The 16,083-nt window shown below is 40.7% G+C and overlaps 1 protein-coding gene across 1 annotated transcript in view; it reads right to left on the reverse strand.

The window, feature by feature from the left end:
- Nucleotides 1-14,439, reverse strand: part of DNAH5 (dynein axonemal heavy chain 5) — a 253,279-nt gene extending 238,840 nt beyond the window's left edge. Inside the window, exons 1-2 of the mRNA XM_030927396.1 lie at nucleotides 14,347-14,439; nucleotides 1,034-1,168 (exon numbers count right to left, since the gene is read on the reverse strand). Coding sequence (XP_030783256.1) covers nucleotides 1,034-1,168; nucleotides 14,347-14,403 — 192 coding nt within the window. The 5' untranslated portion in view covers nucleotides 14,404-14,439. The remainder of the gene's footprint in view (nucleotides 1-1,033; nucleotides 1,169-14,346) is intronic.
- Nucleotides 14,440-16,083: the final 1,644 nt, after the last annotated feature.

The raw sequence follows: 16,083 nt of genomic DNA on the forward strand, positions 1-16,083 counted from the left end.
CGGCTAGTTTTTTGTATTTTTTTAGTAGAGACGGGGTTTCACCGTGTTAGCCATTACAGCGTGTTATCCATTCTTAATTGTTCCCCAACTCCTACTAACCCCACCAGAGCAGCCCAGCAGGAAGGAATGAAGCCAGTGGTGTGCCACAGATGGCTCATACTGGCCCAGGATATCCAACGGATCACAACTCTTTCCACCTCAGCATTTCGTAACATGATGATAGTAGTTTGGAACCAGCCATTGTGGGAGTATTTACACCACAGAAATTAGCAGATGCTCAAACCAGTACCTCCCTGCCTACTTCCTCCATCCTTGCCCAAAGCCAGTTGTTAACATTTACAAGCCTACCACTGAAAAGAATTCCCAACAGTGTGGCACCCTGTCAACAAAAAGGGCTTGCCTTATTTCTTTTTTTTTTCTAATGTCTAATTAGTTTCTTTAAAAAATCTTCAGGAATCATCATACGGCTGTTTATATGCTTTTCTCACTGCCCAGGAAATTATATCTTCCCATATTTTGGCCTTCCCCAACCAAGGTCAAACACAAAGCAAATCATACGCCTGGTTTTAAAGAAAAATTGTAGCAGAAGATGGGAACCAAGGATAGGAACAAAAGAAAGCAGGTTCAGCTGCCAAACCAAAGTAAAGGCCAGAAAATCATGGCACAAATCCAGTGCCTAGAACAAAAGAAATGCACAAAAGATAAATTGGCAACTTGAGAGGAGATTCTGTTCCGTGACTTTAGCTTCCAAAATGGCACGAGAGCTCAGCTTCACTGGACGTAGAAAGATGCAGACAATGCTGTCAGAATCACGGAACTCCAATGACAATTATAAGTGCCCCTATTCAACATGGAGAGCTGGAGAGCCTTAAGCTCATTCTGCAAGCACCAGTACAGAGTCAGAATGGAGCCCTGTCCACGTTAAGACAGGCACCTCCCTCTGGGCATAGCATGGGATCCTGCCACAGGACCATGTCAACAGACCATCTGTGCCCTCTATAATCAAGTCAGTGAGAAGTCAAATGCATCCCACCTGAGCCCCTTCAAGAACGGCATCCTCCACTTCGGTTTTGTTCAGGTCCAAACAGGAAGCCACAATTGCAAATAAGTAGTTATGCCTCCCATCCAAAAGAGCCCGCTTGGCTTCCTTCTCTTCCTTCAGTCTTTGCTAAAAGAAAAGAATAAAAATGTTACATGGAAACTGTTGTTCTCAAGTGGATTCATTTTGTAATAATTTCATACAATTGTTGTTTTTCAAGTCTTAGGTATCCAGATAACAGACAGCTTAATGGTACCAATTTTTATGTACCATCTTCTATTTTTAGAAATAATTTATTTCTCTTATGAAAATAAAGCATGCTCATTGTTTTGAAATTGCATAATACAGAGAAGCCAAAAGAGAGAAAAATCATCTGCCATCCAGAAATTATTACTGTTAAGATTTTGTTCTAAATCTTTACACACTTATTTCTATGCATATATAAGCATTCAACAGAATACCAAAAAAAAGAGATCTCCATTTTATAAACATTTTCCTAAGCCTTTAAGTAATATTTTTCTACAGTATCTCCTATCTTTATTGTTTACCTACAGCTATATATTTGGTCTTCAGATTAACTTCTGAATGCCATTGCTTGCTCTTTAACTATTAATTGTTAATTATGAGAATAAGGCATGCTTAATGTAACCGATGTTGGTAGTTTGAAGGATGTCTTTCCTTGTGCTCTATGCTCATACAGTCATATTCAAACATATGCCCACACCTATATTTACATCATACTATAAAATGTTTTCATGCATTTCTCCCTTAACAATACATCACCGACTTCTTTCTAGTTTAATACAGACTATTCCATCCTCTGTAATAGCTGCAAAAATATTCAGTATGAATGTACCATAATTTATTCAATTATTTTGACAATGGTAGACACTCGGCTTCCAATTCCTTCTTGGAATAATACATTACCTTTAATGCCAACCAGTAGCTCCCACTGGGAAGAGGAAAAGTGACCCCTCTGGATCCCTTCTTTTAATCAACAAACATTTGTTAAACCCCTAATATGTGCCAGCACTGAAGAGGCCAACACTACCTGGTAACTTCAAAAAAACTCATGGCCTGGCTGGCAGTATGTGAGCTGAAAATTTAAATATGACAGATGGCATGGCGGTTGCCATAGGGGCATCAGATTTATCAGTCTCCAAATGCAGGGGCATTTATGGGTCTTCAGAGAAGGAACAAAAAGAAGGATCTCCCACTCTAGCCTGGAGTTGATAAGGGGTGGGGGTGGGGATGACAGGAAAGCTTTCAGGAGGAGGTGGCTCAAGCCTAGCATTGAAGGAGGGTTGGTCATACTTCTAGGACAGTTGCCTTTCTGTACACACAAAGGCCGAGAGGCACACGAAAGCACATTCTGAAAACCACAAGGCAGCCAGGATGGGTGAACTAAAAAGGACTAGGAAAACATAACAGGAAATGAAAAAAAGTCAGATCACAAATATTTTCTGAACCACATTACAAAGTTTAACTGTTATGTGAAATCCATGGAGAATCACTGATGATTTTCAAAACAGAAGAGACAGGTGTTTAGCTGCCTGTGCAGCATTGAAAAATCCATCATTCTAACAGTAGTGTGGAAAGTGGGCTGATGCAATGCACGCCTGCAGGCAGTCAGGTGGGTAATGGTGGCATTCCCAGACACTGGGTTCATCAAGAGGAAAAGATTGAAGCAACACAATCATAAGTTCAGCTTTTGGATGTGTAAGATTTTGAGGTGAGTCAATACACAGGTGGACGAGGCAGACAGGCCACTGGAAATGTTCAAGGGGAAATGGCATTGCAGATACAGATAACATGCAGGTTCTCAATTCAGCACAATGACTTTATGAGACAGACCATTGTTGCTGTGAGGGGCAGTCCTGTGCGATGTAACGTTTTAGCAGTGCCTTTGGTCTCCAACTTCTAGGTCCCAGTAGCCCCCACCACCGACTCGTGAAAATAAAAAATGTCTCCAGACATTGCCAAATGGCGCCTGTGGGACAAAATAACCTCCCCTGTTGAGAACCACTGATATGATACAGACATATATATAGATATAGACACAGGCACATATAGACATAGACATAGAGAAGACGGTCAATATAAAAGCTACAATGTCAATCAGTGTGAAAACAATGTGGTACCTGTTGCAGTTGTGCAGTACAGAACCTGCAAAAGTACATCAACAGCTCTTTCAACCAGCAGATGGTATGTGCATTCAATAAATATTTGTCAAGTGAATGAATAAATCAAAGTTTAAACCATGAGTACAGACATGATTTTCTAACAAACGTATGGAAATGAAAACACAAAAAAGTGAAGAAAATTGGGGACCATCAGTATCCCAGGAGCAAGGAGAAAAAGAAGTGCAAATCAAGAAAGCTAAGGATGAGGCTGGGGGGCAGTGGCTCATGCCTATAATCCCAGCACTTTGGGAGGCCAAGGTGGGCAGATCACCTGAGCTCAGGAGTTCAAGACCAGCCTGGCCAACATGGCGAAACCCTGTCTCTATTAAAATACAAAAATTAGCCAGGCAAGGTGGCACATGCCTGTAATCCCAACTCCTCTGGAAGATAAGGGAGGAGAATCACTTGAACCCAGGAAGCAGAGGCTGCAGTGAGCCAAGATCGTGCCATTGCACCCCAGCCTGGGTGACAGAGCAAGACTCTGCCTCAAAAAAACAAAAAATAAAATAAAATAAAATAAAATAAAATAAGGATGAATGTGCAAAGAGATAGGAAGGAAACCAAGAAACCATAGCATCAATAAATCATGGAGAGTGACCAATAGCAACAATGCTATATAGGATTGGTTGGGTTAATTAGGATATCTTTAGGCATTGTGTTTACAGGATGGTTGCGGCTTCTTATAGTTCTTTTGCTGTGCGACTGTGCCACTAATCTGTCAAGAAATAGATGTATTCCCCCTCCCCTTGAATTTGGCTAGCCCTCTGGCCAGTTTTCACCAAAAAAACTGAGGGTAAATGAGATGGGATTTCCTAGGCTAGTTCTTAAGAGATCTTCACCTTCTGCCTTTGCACTTAGAATGTTGCCTCAGAACTCAGTCACATAGGGAAACCACACGGAGAAGAATAAAACGTTCTGGTCAATGGCACCTTCTGACCTTCTAGCTGACTCCAGCACCAACTTTCAGCCATCTAAGTAAGCTGTCTTAGATGTTCCAATCTAAGTTTCCCCTACAGATGACCGCAAGCCAGCCAATGGCACCTGCAGAAGAACCACCCAGCAGAGCCCAGTCACTCACAGAATTAAGAGAGATAACAGATGACTGTTTCTACTTTAGGCCCTTAAATTTTGGTATGGTTTGTAATGCAAAAATAAATAACAGAGTAATTTTGTTAGAATAATTTCATTGGTTGGACGGAAATAAATATAGACTTGAGAAAAGCATGATTGAAAAAAGAGAAATATTAAAATGCTGAATATAAACTACTCTTCCCAGAAACTTGACTATAAAGGAACAGGGTGTGGTAGTAATAGAGAGGAAAATTTAGAGTCAAGGAAGAATTTTTTAAGGTACAAAAGAATTATGGAAAAGCAAAGATGAAAAAGTTGGAGATTTCAGAGCAATTGAAAGGTTATTGCTAGACCTATAAAATTGACATACATTTCTCTGAACTTGAAGGACTACCTATCTGAGAGACAACTTTGCCAGGGAGGTGGCAAGAGGAGGCAAGATTCAGGTTTAAAAAACAGATAATCTACCTGTTTTCTCACCATTTCTTTAAAAAGGAACTAACGTAGGTCCTGACATAAAATATAAACATCAAATAAAAGTAAATTTAAAACTTTTTTCAAATGTCACTAAAGCCAGGAAGATGTCCTGTTGTTTTGAACTGTTTTCTACCTTCCTGGCAGGGAGAAATAAAAGACTTTTCTCTAAGTGATCACTCTAAGTTTGTGCTAAATATCTTTAGCAGCTTGAGAACTCAGAGGTCAACCGGGGAGCCAGGAATTCAGCAACAACACAAAGAGGTGGTAAATGCTTGGTAGCCAAAAATAAAAATAAAAGAAGTAGAGAGCCAGAAGATTCAAGATGTAAAGGAACAGAGGGCTTCCAAAGAGCACAGAGATTTTAAAAAGATTCTTCCATGGCAAGGAACTGAGGGCTTCCAAAGAACACAGAGATTTAAATAAGATTCTCCCATGGCAACACATTACTCCATAACTCAATTGTTTCCAATTCCAGAAGAAAAAATATTCTAATGGAAAAAAAGAGAAATCACTCCCTAAAATAGAACACTAATTATTCTATTTTGTTTAAATATCACAGGAGAAAGAAACTTCCAAAGCAGCTTTATTTATACAAAGCTAATTATTGACATATTTTTAAGTAAATGTTTTCAGAAGCTATTTAATATATTTAAAAGCATGTTAAGACTTGAATATATGTTCTTATTTAAACTGATTGTTCTCTTGCCTAAAGACAAGTAATATGAAGTCAATCCTAATGTCATATAGATGAAAGGCCACAATGTTTATCAATCTCAACTTTCATTGCATCACACTAAGGTATCCTGATAATACTGAGATTGTTTTTTAACTGCCATAAAAAAGTCAATAATGTCAAACAAATATTTAGTAATTAGAATAGTGCACTGTCAATCCACAAACCTAACCCTGCAGCTTTCTGGCTGCTAGGGAACCGCAGCAACAAGCAGTCAGGTGACTAGTTCTCCTGGGGTTGGCTTGTTCTGCTGGCCTTTGAAACACCTAGGACACTTGGAAAGTGAAGGCAGAGAGGGATTAAGAAGGCAGGAGGTAAACTATGTCAAGACTTTTCTGGAGTCCTATTAAAATTTTTTTGCATTGCATGAACAAGCACCAATGGATAGGGGTTGGGAGCATGGCCAGAAACCTATTCAATACCCAAGGAAATCTAGAGCATTATTAAAACATTGCGGCAATTTGTGATGAGCTGTTACTACTGCCTTGCAATGGGAGAGTGGCTAATGTACTATCTCACAAGAAAGGAGCTCTGCTTCTCAGGTGGCCAATCCCCCATAGACGAAGGAGCACTGCTGTCAGAATGAGGTGCTAGGTTCTAGTCCCAGCTCTGACACTAACTGCAAGACCTCACATCTTTCATTTAACCTCTCCAGGCCACAATTTCCTCAACTACGAAATGAAAGTGTTGGACTAGGTGACAGCCAAGGTTCATTCCTCCTCCAATATGTGGGCTACTTCTCATGACTTCAAACGTTTATACAATCTACAGACTCAACATTTTAAAATACAGATCCTAACAAATACTCCAAAAAGCTCTATGACGGTCTCAAAACTAATCCATCCATCCGATGTTTAAAACATACTAACCTTTGCCTTTAACTCTGTAGAACCAAAGCCCAAGTCTGCATGTTTATATACACAAGCTGTGTATAAACTACATATATCGTCAGTCTTTCATTTTGTCTCCAGGCTTATAATCCTCAGCTATCCTCATTTATAGAAATGAAGATAAAAGTAAAAGGAGATAAAAGTCCCAACTTGAAAAATGTTTGTGAGTGTTAAATTGCATGCAGCTTGGTGATCACACTAAATCAAACAGCACTTGAATTAAAATGGCATGACCAAGGATTTCACCCTGGACATGAAAATTTAAGTGAAACAAAACATTTTCATAATGATTGCTTTTAAGTGTACAAATGTTTAAGCTTCCTCCACCCTTATGAAGCTCTGACTTGTTGGCAGGTTTGTTCCTGACACAGATCTACTCCACTGACCCCACTGGCAGCCAGCAGAAGTGGATGGAGGACGGGGCTATTGGGTCTGAGAGTTCCCTTGTGCCTAAGCAAGATCTTTTCCCAGACCCTCCTGAAGTGTACATTTTGCACTGTTTGCCCTGGTTGCATTGCCAGCTTGGTTCTGTGAGTCATCATTTGCTCACTATGTTTTGGTTTAATTGTCACAAAATCCCCATGAAGCAGACATTATTATCTCCACACCAGGAAATCAAGACTGTGGACCATTAACCGCTTTCCCAAAAGCACACAACTAAGAAAGTGGCAGGGCTGGAAATTAAGCCCTTGCTGTCTACAGGACCAGACCAAGACATAGGGTGCTCAAGGGCAACTAAAAATTTTGCATAACTTCAAACTGATATTCCATAAGCACTTTTTTAAAAATATGCACTTAACAGTTATCTAGTATGCTCTAGCAGGAGACCCCATACAAGGGTTATAAGAGGAGCTGTGGATGGAGACCAGTTAACTACACCCATTTCCTGAGTTATATCAGTGATATTTTGGTGCCAGTGTGGACTGGTACCTAGGTGCTTCCAGCTGGGATGCATGTATTCAGTTCTCACTGCGCTTCTGTGTCTCTCTGAAAATGATAATACCCTCACCCCATCTTCTACTCCTGAAAGTGCCTTGGAGGTTAGCTCCTCACTTGGGTGGTCAGTAGGTGAGGCTCCAGATTCTCCCTAACTCACTGCTGCTTCCATCTGACAGCATCACTGTTATCTACATCATACTGTATATACCAGGTCCTCATACAATACCTTTGCACGGAGAAGTGGGTAGGGAAAGGAATGGGTCCTGCAGTCAAAGAATTATTTTGTTGTTAAAAGAAAAAAGTTTTTCTAGGTGACATGATTAGTTTCGTTGCACGTCTGAATCTGAGAAAGAGAAAGAGATCTGACTTAAGGAAGTCCAGTTGCACACACTGAAATGAATATATTTCTATTTGTTTGATTTAAGTATTTTGTTCTTTATATATGTGTATACATAGAGTAACATACCAAATATAATACAGTATCATATGGGTTAAAATCCCCTTCTGAGATAATTGTAAATAATGTACTCTATGAAATATAGCCATTCTCCAATCCCCATCCAAGGTTTCCCTTTCTATGGTTTCCATTACCTGTGGTCAACCTTGTTCCAAAAATATTAAATGGATAATTTCAGAAATAAACAATTCATAAGTTTTAAATTGTGTGCCCTTTGGAGTAACGTGGTAAAATCTCATGTCGTCCAAATCCATACCACCTGGGATATGAATCATCCCTTCATCCAGCATCTCCACACTGTAGACATTACCTAACCATTAATCATCAACATCATCTTCTCCCGGCATCCAGTCATTGACATCATCATAGCTCAATGATCCAGGATCACCCAAAGCACATGGTCCTCCTGCTATACCATCAGATGGTCAGTAGCAGCCAAACACTATATCACAATGCCTACAGCATTCACCTCACTTCATCTCATTATGCAGGCTTCATATCACCTCACATCAACTCACAAAGGGTAGATACAGTACTAGAAGATATATTGAGAGAGAAAGACCACATTCACACAATTTTTACTACAGTATATAGTTATAATTCTTCTATTTTATTATTGTTGTTAATCTTTTACTGTGTCTAATTTATAAGTTAAAGTTCGTCATAGGTGTATATATGTACATATGTATATATTTAAAAATTTACATATATAAATGCACATATATATACACATATATATGAAAAAAAACATAGTATATATAGGGTTCAATCCTACCGATGGTTTCCAGCATTCACTGAAGGTTTTGGAATATATTCCCCGTGGATAAGACAGAACCACTATATCGTTAAAGTTCCTTATCTTAAATAACTAAAAGAAATACATCCATGACTGGTTTCCCTTTGGCTGTCAATGTCAATCTCAAGTCCACAGATAATTGATCACTTGATGAGAACACAGTGCTAACGAAACCAAGGACATGAATTTGATCATCTTAGGCCAGTCAACTTCACTTTATTTCACCTTCCCCAACTGTGGATGAATCAGGACAAATTCATGAGCAGAAAAAGAAAATTATTCAAAGTGCATGCATGGCTGAAATACCTGGTTATTGGTAAAATATGTATTTCTTTTCTTTTTTAAAAGACACCCAAATGGTTTACTTCTCCTATCTGCCACATACATAACCTGATCCTTCTTATCTCCTGAGCAGTAAAACAAAGTAAACAACAAGAGAATCTCATCATTCCTACAAGAGCACCGGCTTTACAGGGAAGGGATGCTTTCCATTTTGATTTTTTCGATAGCAGCAGTGTCAATAACAGGCCCTGGCACACTGAAGATCCTCAATTAATATCTCTAAATAATTTTAAAATTATTTAACAAATCACTCTCAAGTAATTAAGGGCTGGAGCAAATTATTCTAGACCAATGTAAGTCCACGATTGCAGAATCAAAATTAAGCCAATAGGATCCATGCTGTTGTGCCTGGAACGTAAATGACTACACAGAATTCTACCCTGGGTAGGATAGTAGCTACCCCTCAATTTAACAGCAAATACAGCTGACCTTGCTTTACCTGCCTCCCATTTTATTTTGTTGAATTAGAGAAACTGAGGGAAGCAGTTCTGTAACTCATTTACCCTTAGAGCCCTCTACAATCAACCCTATTTCCCTGTCTTCCCACAGAGAGAAGCCTCCCTCTTTGTCTTCCAGCTTTTCTGTTTCAACCCACAGGGCCCTGTCTCCTTTCCCAGCCTCTCTCAGAGAGAAGAGGCTGCTCTGTGATGCTTCCCAGCCCAGCCTAACCTGCTCTTTAATTGGCTGGGAGAACCACAATTTAGAGACTCTCCACTCCTAACTGTACTTTTCAAGTCTCACCTTTTCTGACTCCCCTTTCATTTCATTTTTCCCGGTGAAGCGCCACAGCCGCAGAAGAAGCTCGGCACCCTCCTTCCCGAATTAAGAGCACTTCAGTAAAGTGGTTTCGGGAAAGGAAAGAGACACCACACTGGCTAATCCCACTCACAGCAGGTGCTTTAGTGAAGCCCTCCTTTATTTAACAAGAGCCACACTCTCCCTCTATTGCTGAGATAGCACTTAAGCGTGTGGTACCATCCATTTTCTTCTGTTCAGGGATAAACTTTGGCACCCTGTCTATTTTTGCTGGAGTTTCCAAGGCCTCTAACTCTCCCCATTTACTCACTCCCTTACCTATCATTCCTTCCAGGCAAATAAAGAACTCTCTCTTCAGCATTAATGATGTGTGAATTTTTCACTCAGACCAACCCCAAATCTGCTGTAGGCATATCCCGGTCTGCACAGCCTCACCTCTCCCTGACATTCCATCACCCAGATTCTAACTTAGAGTCTGTTTTCTGCGCACCAAATTTCTGGACCTGAAGTGAGATTTGGTGGACCTTCACATGGCCATGTATCCTCTTTCCCTAACCCCACAGTGATTTCACTCCAAAATCAGGAATGCCTCTCATGTAGAATTTCAAGAGGTCCCTCTGGCAGCAGGGACCATATAACTCAAATGGCTCTCACCCATATGCTAAAAAATATATATAATATGTCACCATTCACATTATATATGGCACAGGAGTGGAATTCCCAAACTTCCCTTATTCATACAACAAACCACTGTGCTTAAAGCTGGCCACTCATTTGAATCACTGGACCGTGGTAAAATACTGATGCCTGGGCCTCCCACCCCTGAGAAATTGATTTATCTGGTCAGGTACAGGGCCCAGGCACTGGTATTTCTCCAAAGCTCCCCTGGTGATTCTAATGTACAGCCCAGCCTGACATCACTGTTCTCAAGGAAGTCATTTTATAAATTGATCATGATGGATTAGTAGGACCAAGTTCTCACTTAAGGTAGAAAATTAATAGAGAAAGTCCAAGGACATAAATTTTGGGATCTTCTAACTCTAACTTCTTCTTTTCTCCTTACTAGACTTGGGCAAACATTGAATGATAGAAAGAACAAGTTCAGCTCTAAATTCCATGGGGTCTAGCTGGGATTTTCCCTGCCACATCACAGAGCACAGCACTTAGTACAAAGCAGGCATTCAAGAGATATTCGTGGAATGGATAGGTTTTGCCATACAGTTACATTCCCCCAGGGTCTAGCTATGGCACGATAATGATGGGGCATCTTTGGGCCTTAACTAGTTCAGGTTAGAGAGTGCTCACTGGACCTTAACAAGCAGCACCAGGACTGGCACAATGGCTCACGTCTGTTATCCCAGCACTTTGGGAGGCTGAGGCGGGAGGATAGATTGAGGCTAGGAGTTTGAGGCCAGGAGTCTGAGTATGCACAACATAGCGAGACTCCATCTCTACAAAAATTACAATTAAAAAATTAGCCAGATGTGGCGATGCCTGCCTATAGTCCTAGCTACTGAGGAGGCTGAGGTGGAAGGATTGGTTGAGCCCAGGGGTTCTAGGCTGCAGTGACCCATGATGCCGCCACTGCAGTCCAGCCAGGGTGACAGAGTGAGACTCTGTCTCCAAAAATGAAAAAAAAAATAAAAATAAAAATTTAAAAACAGACAGTACCTCTCTCTTCCCAGCTAAACCCTAGATCCATTCACCTGCCAGTGCTCTAAGGAAATGGTTTTAATCTGCTCTATGTGAAATCTGTTGACTTGGCCAAACAGGCCTGGGCCTGATTAACAGGATGCTGAAAACGGTTTGGTTAATTTGCCAGAGAATGAGAAAACGGACATCTTTTCAGATTTCAAAAGATAATCTGAGAGCAAAGGTTCTTTCTGTCTTGGCTTCTACTAAGCACCCCACTGGAAACAATGGCTGCCCTCCTGCAGAGCTGCTCAGCAGGGGAGGGAGGTGTGCTCTCTTCCCCCACAGCTTCTACCCACAAGAGAGTCACTGTTTAGAGAAAACTTGCAGCAATCTGAAAGTTCATGAGCAACAGCACTCCCTAACACAAATACATACGGCACAAAACAGGAACAATACACATTCCACTGCAGTGGGGAGAAGACTTTTCTCCATTTTGAAACCAGCTTTGCAATTAGGTAAATTTAACAGTCTAGAGGACTATCATCTATCTTTCAAGTTATTCTTTTTTCTGGAAGTCAACAAAGTCAACCAACAAAATTACAGACTTCAGTTTCATTTTAGGGAAGTAAGGAAAAACAGAATTCACAAGTCTGGAATTCCTGTCCGTCATACACCTGTAACTTTGTACTAAGCATTCTTTATCTCTGAGAAAAGCAGAAAAAAGACAGACATCAGATCTGGACCATAATTTTGGCCAATGAGTGAATGAATATATACACAATAATTTCAAGGTTTCTAATTTAAAATAATGTGTGTTTATTATACAAGAGAAAAGATACATGGCTTGATTTTGTTTATGGTACATTTGGTTGTTATTGGCATGATATTTATGGATAAAGTCAATTATTACATTACAGTAACCTAATTATAACATAGCGTCATTGCAATAATAGTTCCAGACCTTAGTCTGGAACTTAGTGAAATATATACGGACTTGCAGTTAAGTACATACATACTTATAGTTAGGTAGCTCTGGAATGTTTCCCATTGGTCATTTTAGATCATGAAGTTATAATATAATAAGTTATCTTATCAGTTGACAAAGTTTCTTTGCTTGGCCAAACTTCAGTCAGGTTTCTGAATCTTCTCCTAGGCCCATCTGTACACGTCCTTGTAAAATCTAGTTTTAGCAAAGAACTCTGCTAAGTCAGTTAACGAGAATCCCCGGTAGAGGGTACTCAATATCTGATCACCTTCGATAGCTGATTGGGTTCCTCATCCTCCACCATCCCCCACGTGCTGTCTCATCCCCCTGGCCTTTCTTCAGCAAGAATCCTGGTAGGTCTTCAGTTTCGCCAGAATCCCCCTCCCCATTGATGTTTCCTCTTAGCACTTTTCTAACCACTGACCCCTGCCCTACTTCTTGGCTACAAATTCTCACTTGGCCATGCCATATTCACAGGGGAGCCCAATCTCTCCCCTCACTCCTCATATAGGTCCTTAGACCTAACTCGATGGTCCTGAATAAAGTCTTACTTACCATGCTTTAACAAGTGTCATCGAATAATTTTTTTCTTTAACACAGTGCACTAAGTAGAAACTGTGTAATTATTTACATAATATACTGCAATACTATTAAGATAATTCTGTTAATATCAGACTTCAGTGGAGTGAACCAAACCAGCATCCTAAATATATGATTGAAACCTCCAAAACACTTGACTTACTCTCAAAGCATAGTTCATGTCAAGGAAGAATCTAATTCATCAATTATGCCTGAGATTTTATCATCAATTGTGGTGTTTCAGACTTGGTACTTAAGTACAGGAAAAATGTTCAGACATGTGAAATGTTTAATTCATTCAACTTATTCCACAGGCATCTATTAAGGACAAAGTATATACTATGGACCAAGCTCTGTGTTAAAGGAAGATTATTTTAAAATGAAGAGAACTCACAATCCAGCAAGAGAAAGAGACATGTGGGCAAATGTCTTTTCACTACAGAGATGTAACAAGGACTCCATAAGACATCGAAGGAAAGTGCTGACAGGGTACAGGAAGGAAACTCTCGCCTCCTCCTCAAAGTGTCAGGGGACGCTTCTCAGAGGAGGCAACACTAGCACTTGGTCTTAAAGAATAAGCAGCACATGGACTGGCTGGAGTCAGCTCTTCCAGAATGGTCTTCTAACTCCAGCAAGCAAGTTCAGGGGCTTGGCTGGAAGACGTTCACCTTGGGAAGGATGCCTCAGAATCTTGGGGCTTGGGCAAGTCAGGGGTGGCAGGTGGTGGCGTACTTAGAAAATTCAGAGGTAGCATGCCTGCTCTTTTGTGGTAAAAACAACAGGCTAGGGGAGATCGTGTGAGCTTCTGGGGATACACAAAAAGATACAGTGATCAAGCCCAGTAGGAAGCATGGGTAAATGGTTGAAAACTGAGTCCTAGAGAAACCTCCATTTTCTTCTTACATTAATTGTCAGTGGAAGAGGTTTCCAAATCCCTCTCTATGCATTTGCATAATAAAAAGCTGCTGAGCTGAGCCCTATGCTAGGGAAGCTCATTCTTCAATGTGACTTCCAAAGGCACAGCCTTGCATCTCACCCTCTGTGTCCTCACTTGCAGGCATATAGAACAGGGGAGTGATTTCAAAGCCTAAACCTTGCGGCCTAGAATCTGTCTTAACTACTTCTAATCACTAACTAAAATTTACCGGTTTGAAAGAATACAAGTGTCCAAACCACCATGAATGTTTTTTACCCCAGGAAAGCATCTTCCCAAAGGATGCAGCATGAATTTCTATGTGCATAGTTTAAGTGGCAATATGCAGAAAAGCCTACGAATGCAAATCTTTTTTTTATTTAAAAAATCAACATGTAGCCTATGCATCATGTGAACATTAGTTAAAAAACGTGCTTCTCACAAATTCATCAGTGTATGACTATGAACATTTTTAAGTGGTTTTTTCCACCCAGGTGTGACAGATGATAATCCAAAACACATGTGCAAAGGTACAGACAACAGCACCTTACCGTTAAAACTCTGGTGACACTCTGCTTCCAGAGCTGTCTCCTGCCAATCCTAAACATTGTAGCAGTGCAGGGACAGGCTGGAGTCAGTTGTTCTGGAATGGTCTTCTAACTCCTGGGAGACCTGCTCAACACCCAACAGGCTTCCAAATGGAAAGTCTTCTGGAGGACCAGCATTTTACTTGCACGTTTCTAATTCGCATGTATTATTCACTACATTCACAGAATAAAAATTAAAACTCCACTTATATCACTCAAGTTTTTCTCCCAGAGTCTCTGCCCTGGGGCCTCTCCTCTCTCTCGAAGCCTGGTGTTGTTAGGGTAATACTGTTTATGCACTATACAGTTGAACCGTGCCTCTTAATCATGTTTATCAACCAATCAAAGCATTTTAACAGCTCGGTAGCAACACAACTCCTTCTGTTGTTCAATTAATTCTGTACACTGGCCAACAATAAGCATTGGGTCAACAGAGATATCTAAATAGTTTCTTTGAACAATGAGAAACGTTAAACTACATCAAATTAGAAATCCGAGAAGCCACAGCTCTGAATATACTGTCCACCTCGACAAACTCAGTCTTACTTTGTCTAAACAACTTTGCAAGCACGATGCACTGCCAGCATTGTGACTAATTGTGACTAATTGCCAGATAGGCTAATTGTGACCCAAAGGAGCCATTTTCTCCCCTATAAAGAACAAGAAGTCTATTTCATATGCAAATAGCAAACCATGTCCATAAATTACTTGTGCTCACACAGTTGCACATACACTTCAGCCAAGACAATTTATCCTATGTGGCTCAACATCTTGATCATCCTAACTATGAAGACGTAATGGGAAAACACTGCCAAACGCTTTGAGAGATCTCTCATGTATGGTTTCTCCCATCGAGATGAGTAAAAGGCAGAATATTTAAGGTTGGTCTTGCTGAATCTAGAATTTACTCCTTGGAATTCACGGTCCAGCAACTCAGATCCTAAAAGGTCATCTAAGAATAATCAGGAAATTGGGAACTCATCCTGGTGACATCCTGCTAGTCAACCTCTGTGGAGCCTGACTTGGAAGCCAGGGTGCTGACATGGTATCAGAACATGGAGATTCGCCTGGTCAATATCCAAGGCTAGGGCGCAGCCTCCGTATGTCAGGTTAACAGACAACATTTAGACCTCAATATTATTTAGTAAGTAAATAACTAGAACACAGGAAGTTTAAGTTTGTTTGCAGCATTTTTTCCTTTTTTTTTTTTTTTTTTTTTTGAGACCTGCAGGTCTCACTCTGTCACACAGGCTGGAGTACAGTGGCATGACCACCGCTCACCACAGCCTCAACCTCCCAGGCTTAGGTGATCCTCCTACCTCAGCCTTCCTAGTAAGTGGGACTACAGGCAAGTGTCACAACACTCGGCTAATTTTTGTATTTTTTGTAGAGACAGGTTTGGCCATGTTGCCTAGGCTGGTCTCAAACTCCTGGCCTCAAGCAATTGCCCACCTCAGCCTCCCAAAGTGCTGGGATTATAGGCATGAGCCACCAGGCCAGGCCCTGCAGGATATTTCTTGAAGTCAATCTCTGGTTGTTGGTAAGCGGCTGTTGTCCGTTTCTAATAAAGAGCGTTGAAGATGGTATCTAGACTCTGAGTCCCTCCTCTGTGTGGCACGGAAGACAGCAGAAAATAGCAGTAGGATCGAATCCTCCTCACATGGCATCTCCTATCCATCCCAAGAATCCTCTGTCAACACA

The sequence above is a fragment of the Rhinopithecus roxellana genome, chromosome 3 (assembly GCF_007565055.1).
Source record: "Rhinopithecus roxellana isolate Shanxi Qingling chromosome 3, ASM756505v1, whole genome shotgun sequence".
NCBI lineage: Eukaryota > Metazoa > Chordata > Mammalia > Primates > Cercopithecidae > Rhinopithecus > Rhinopithecus roxellana.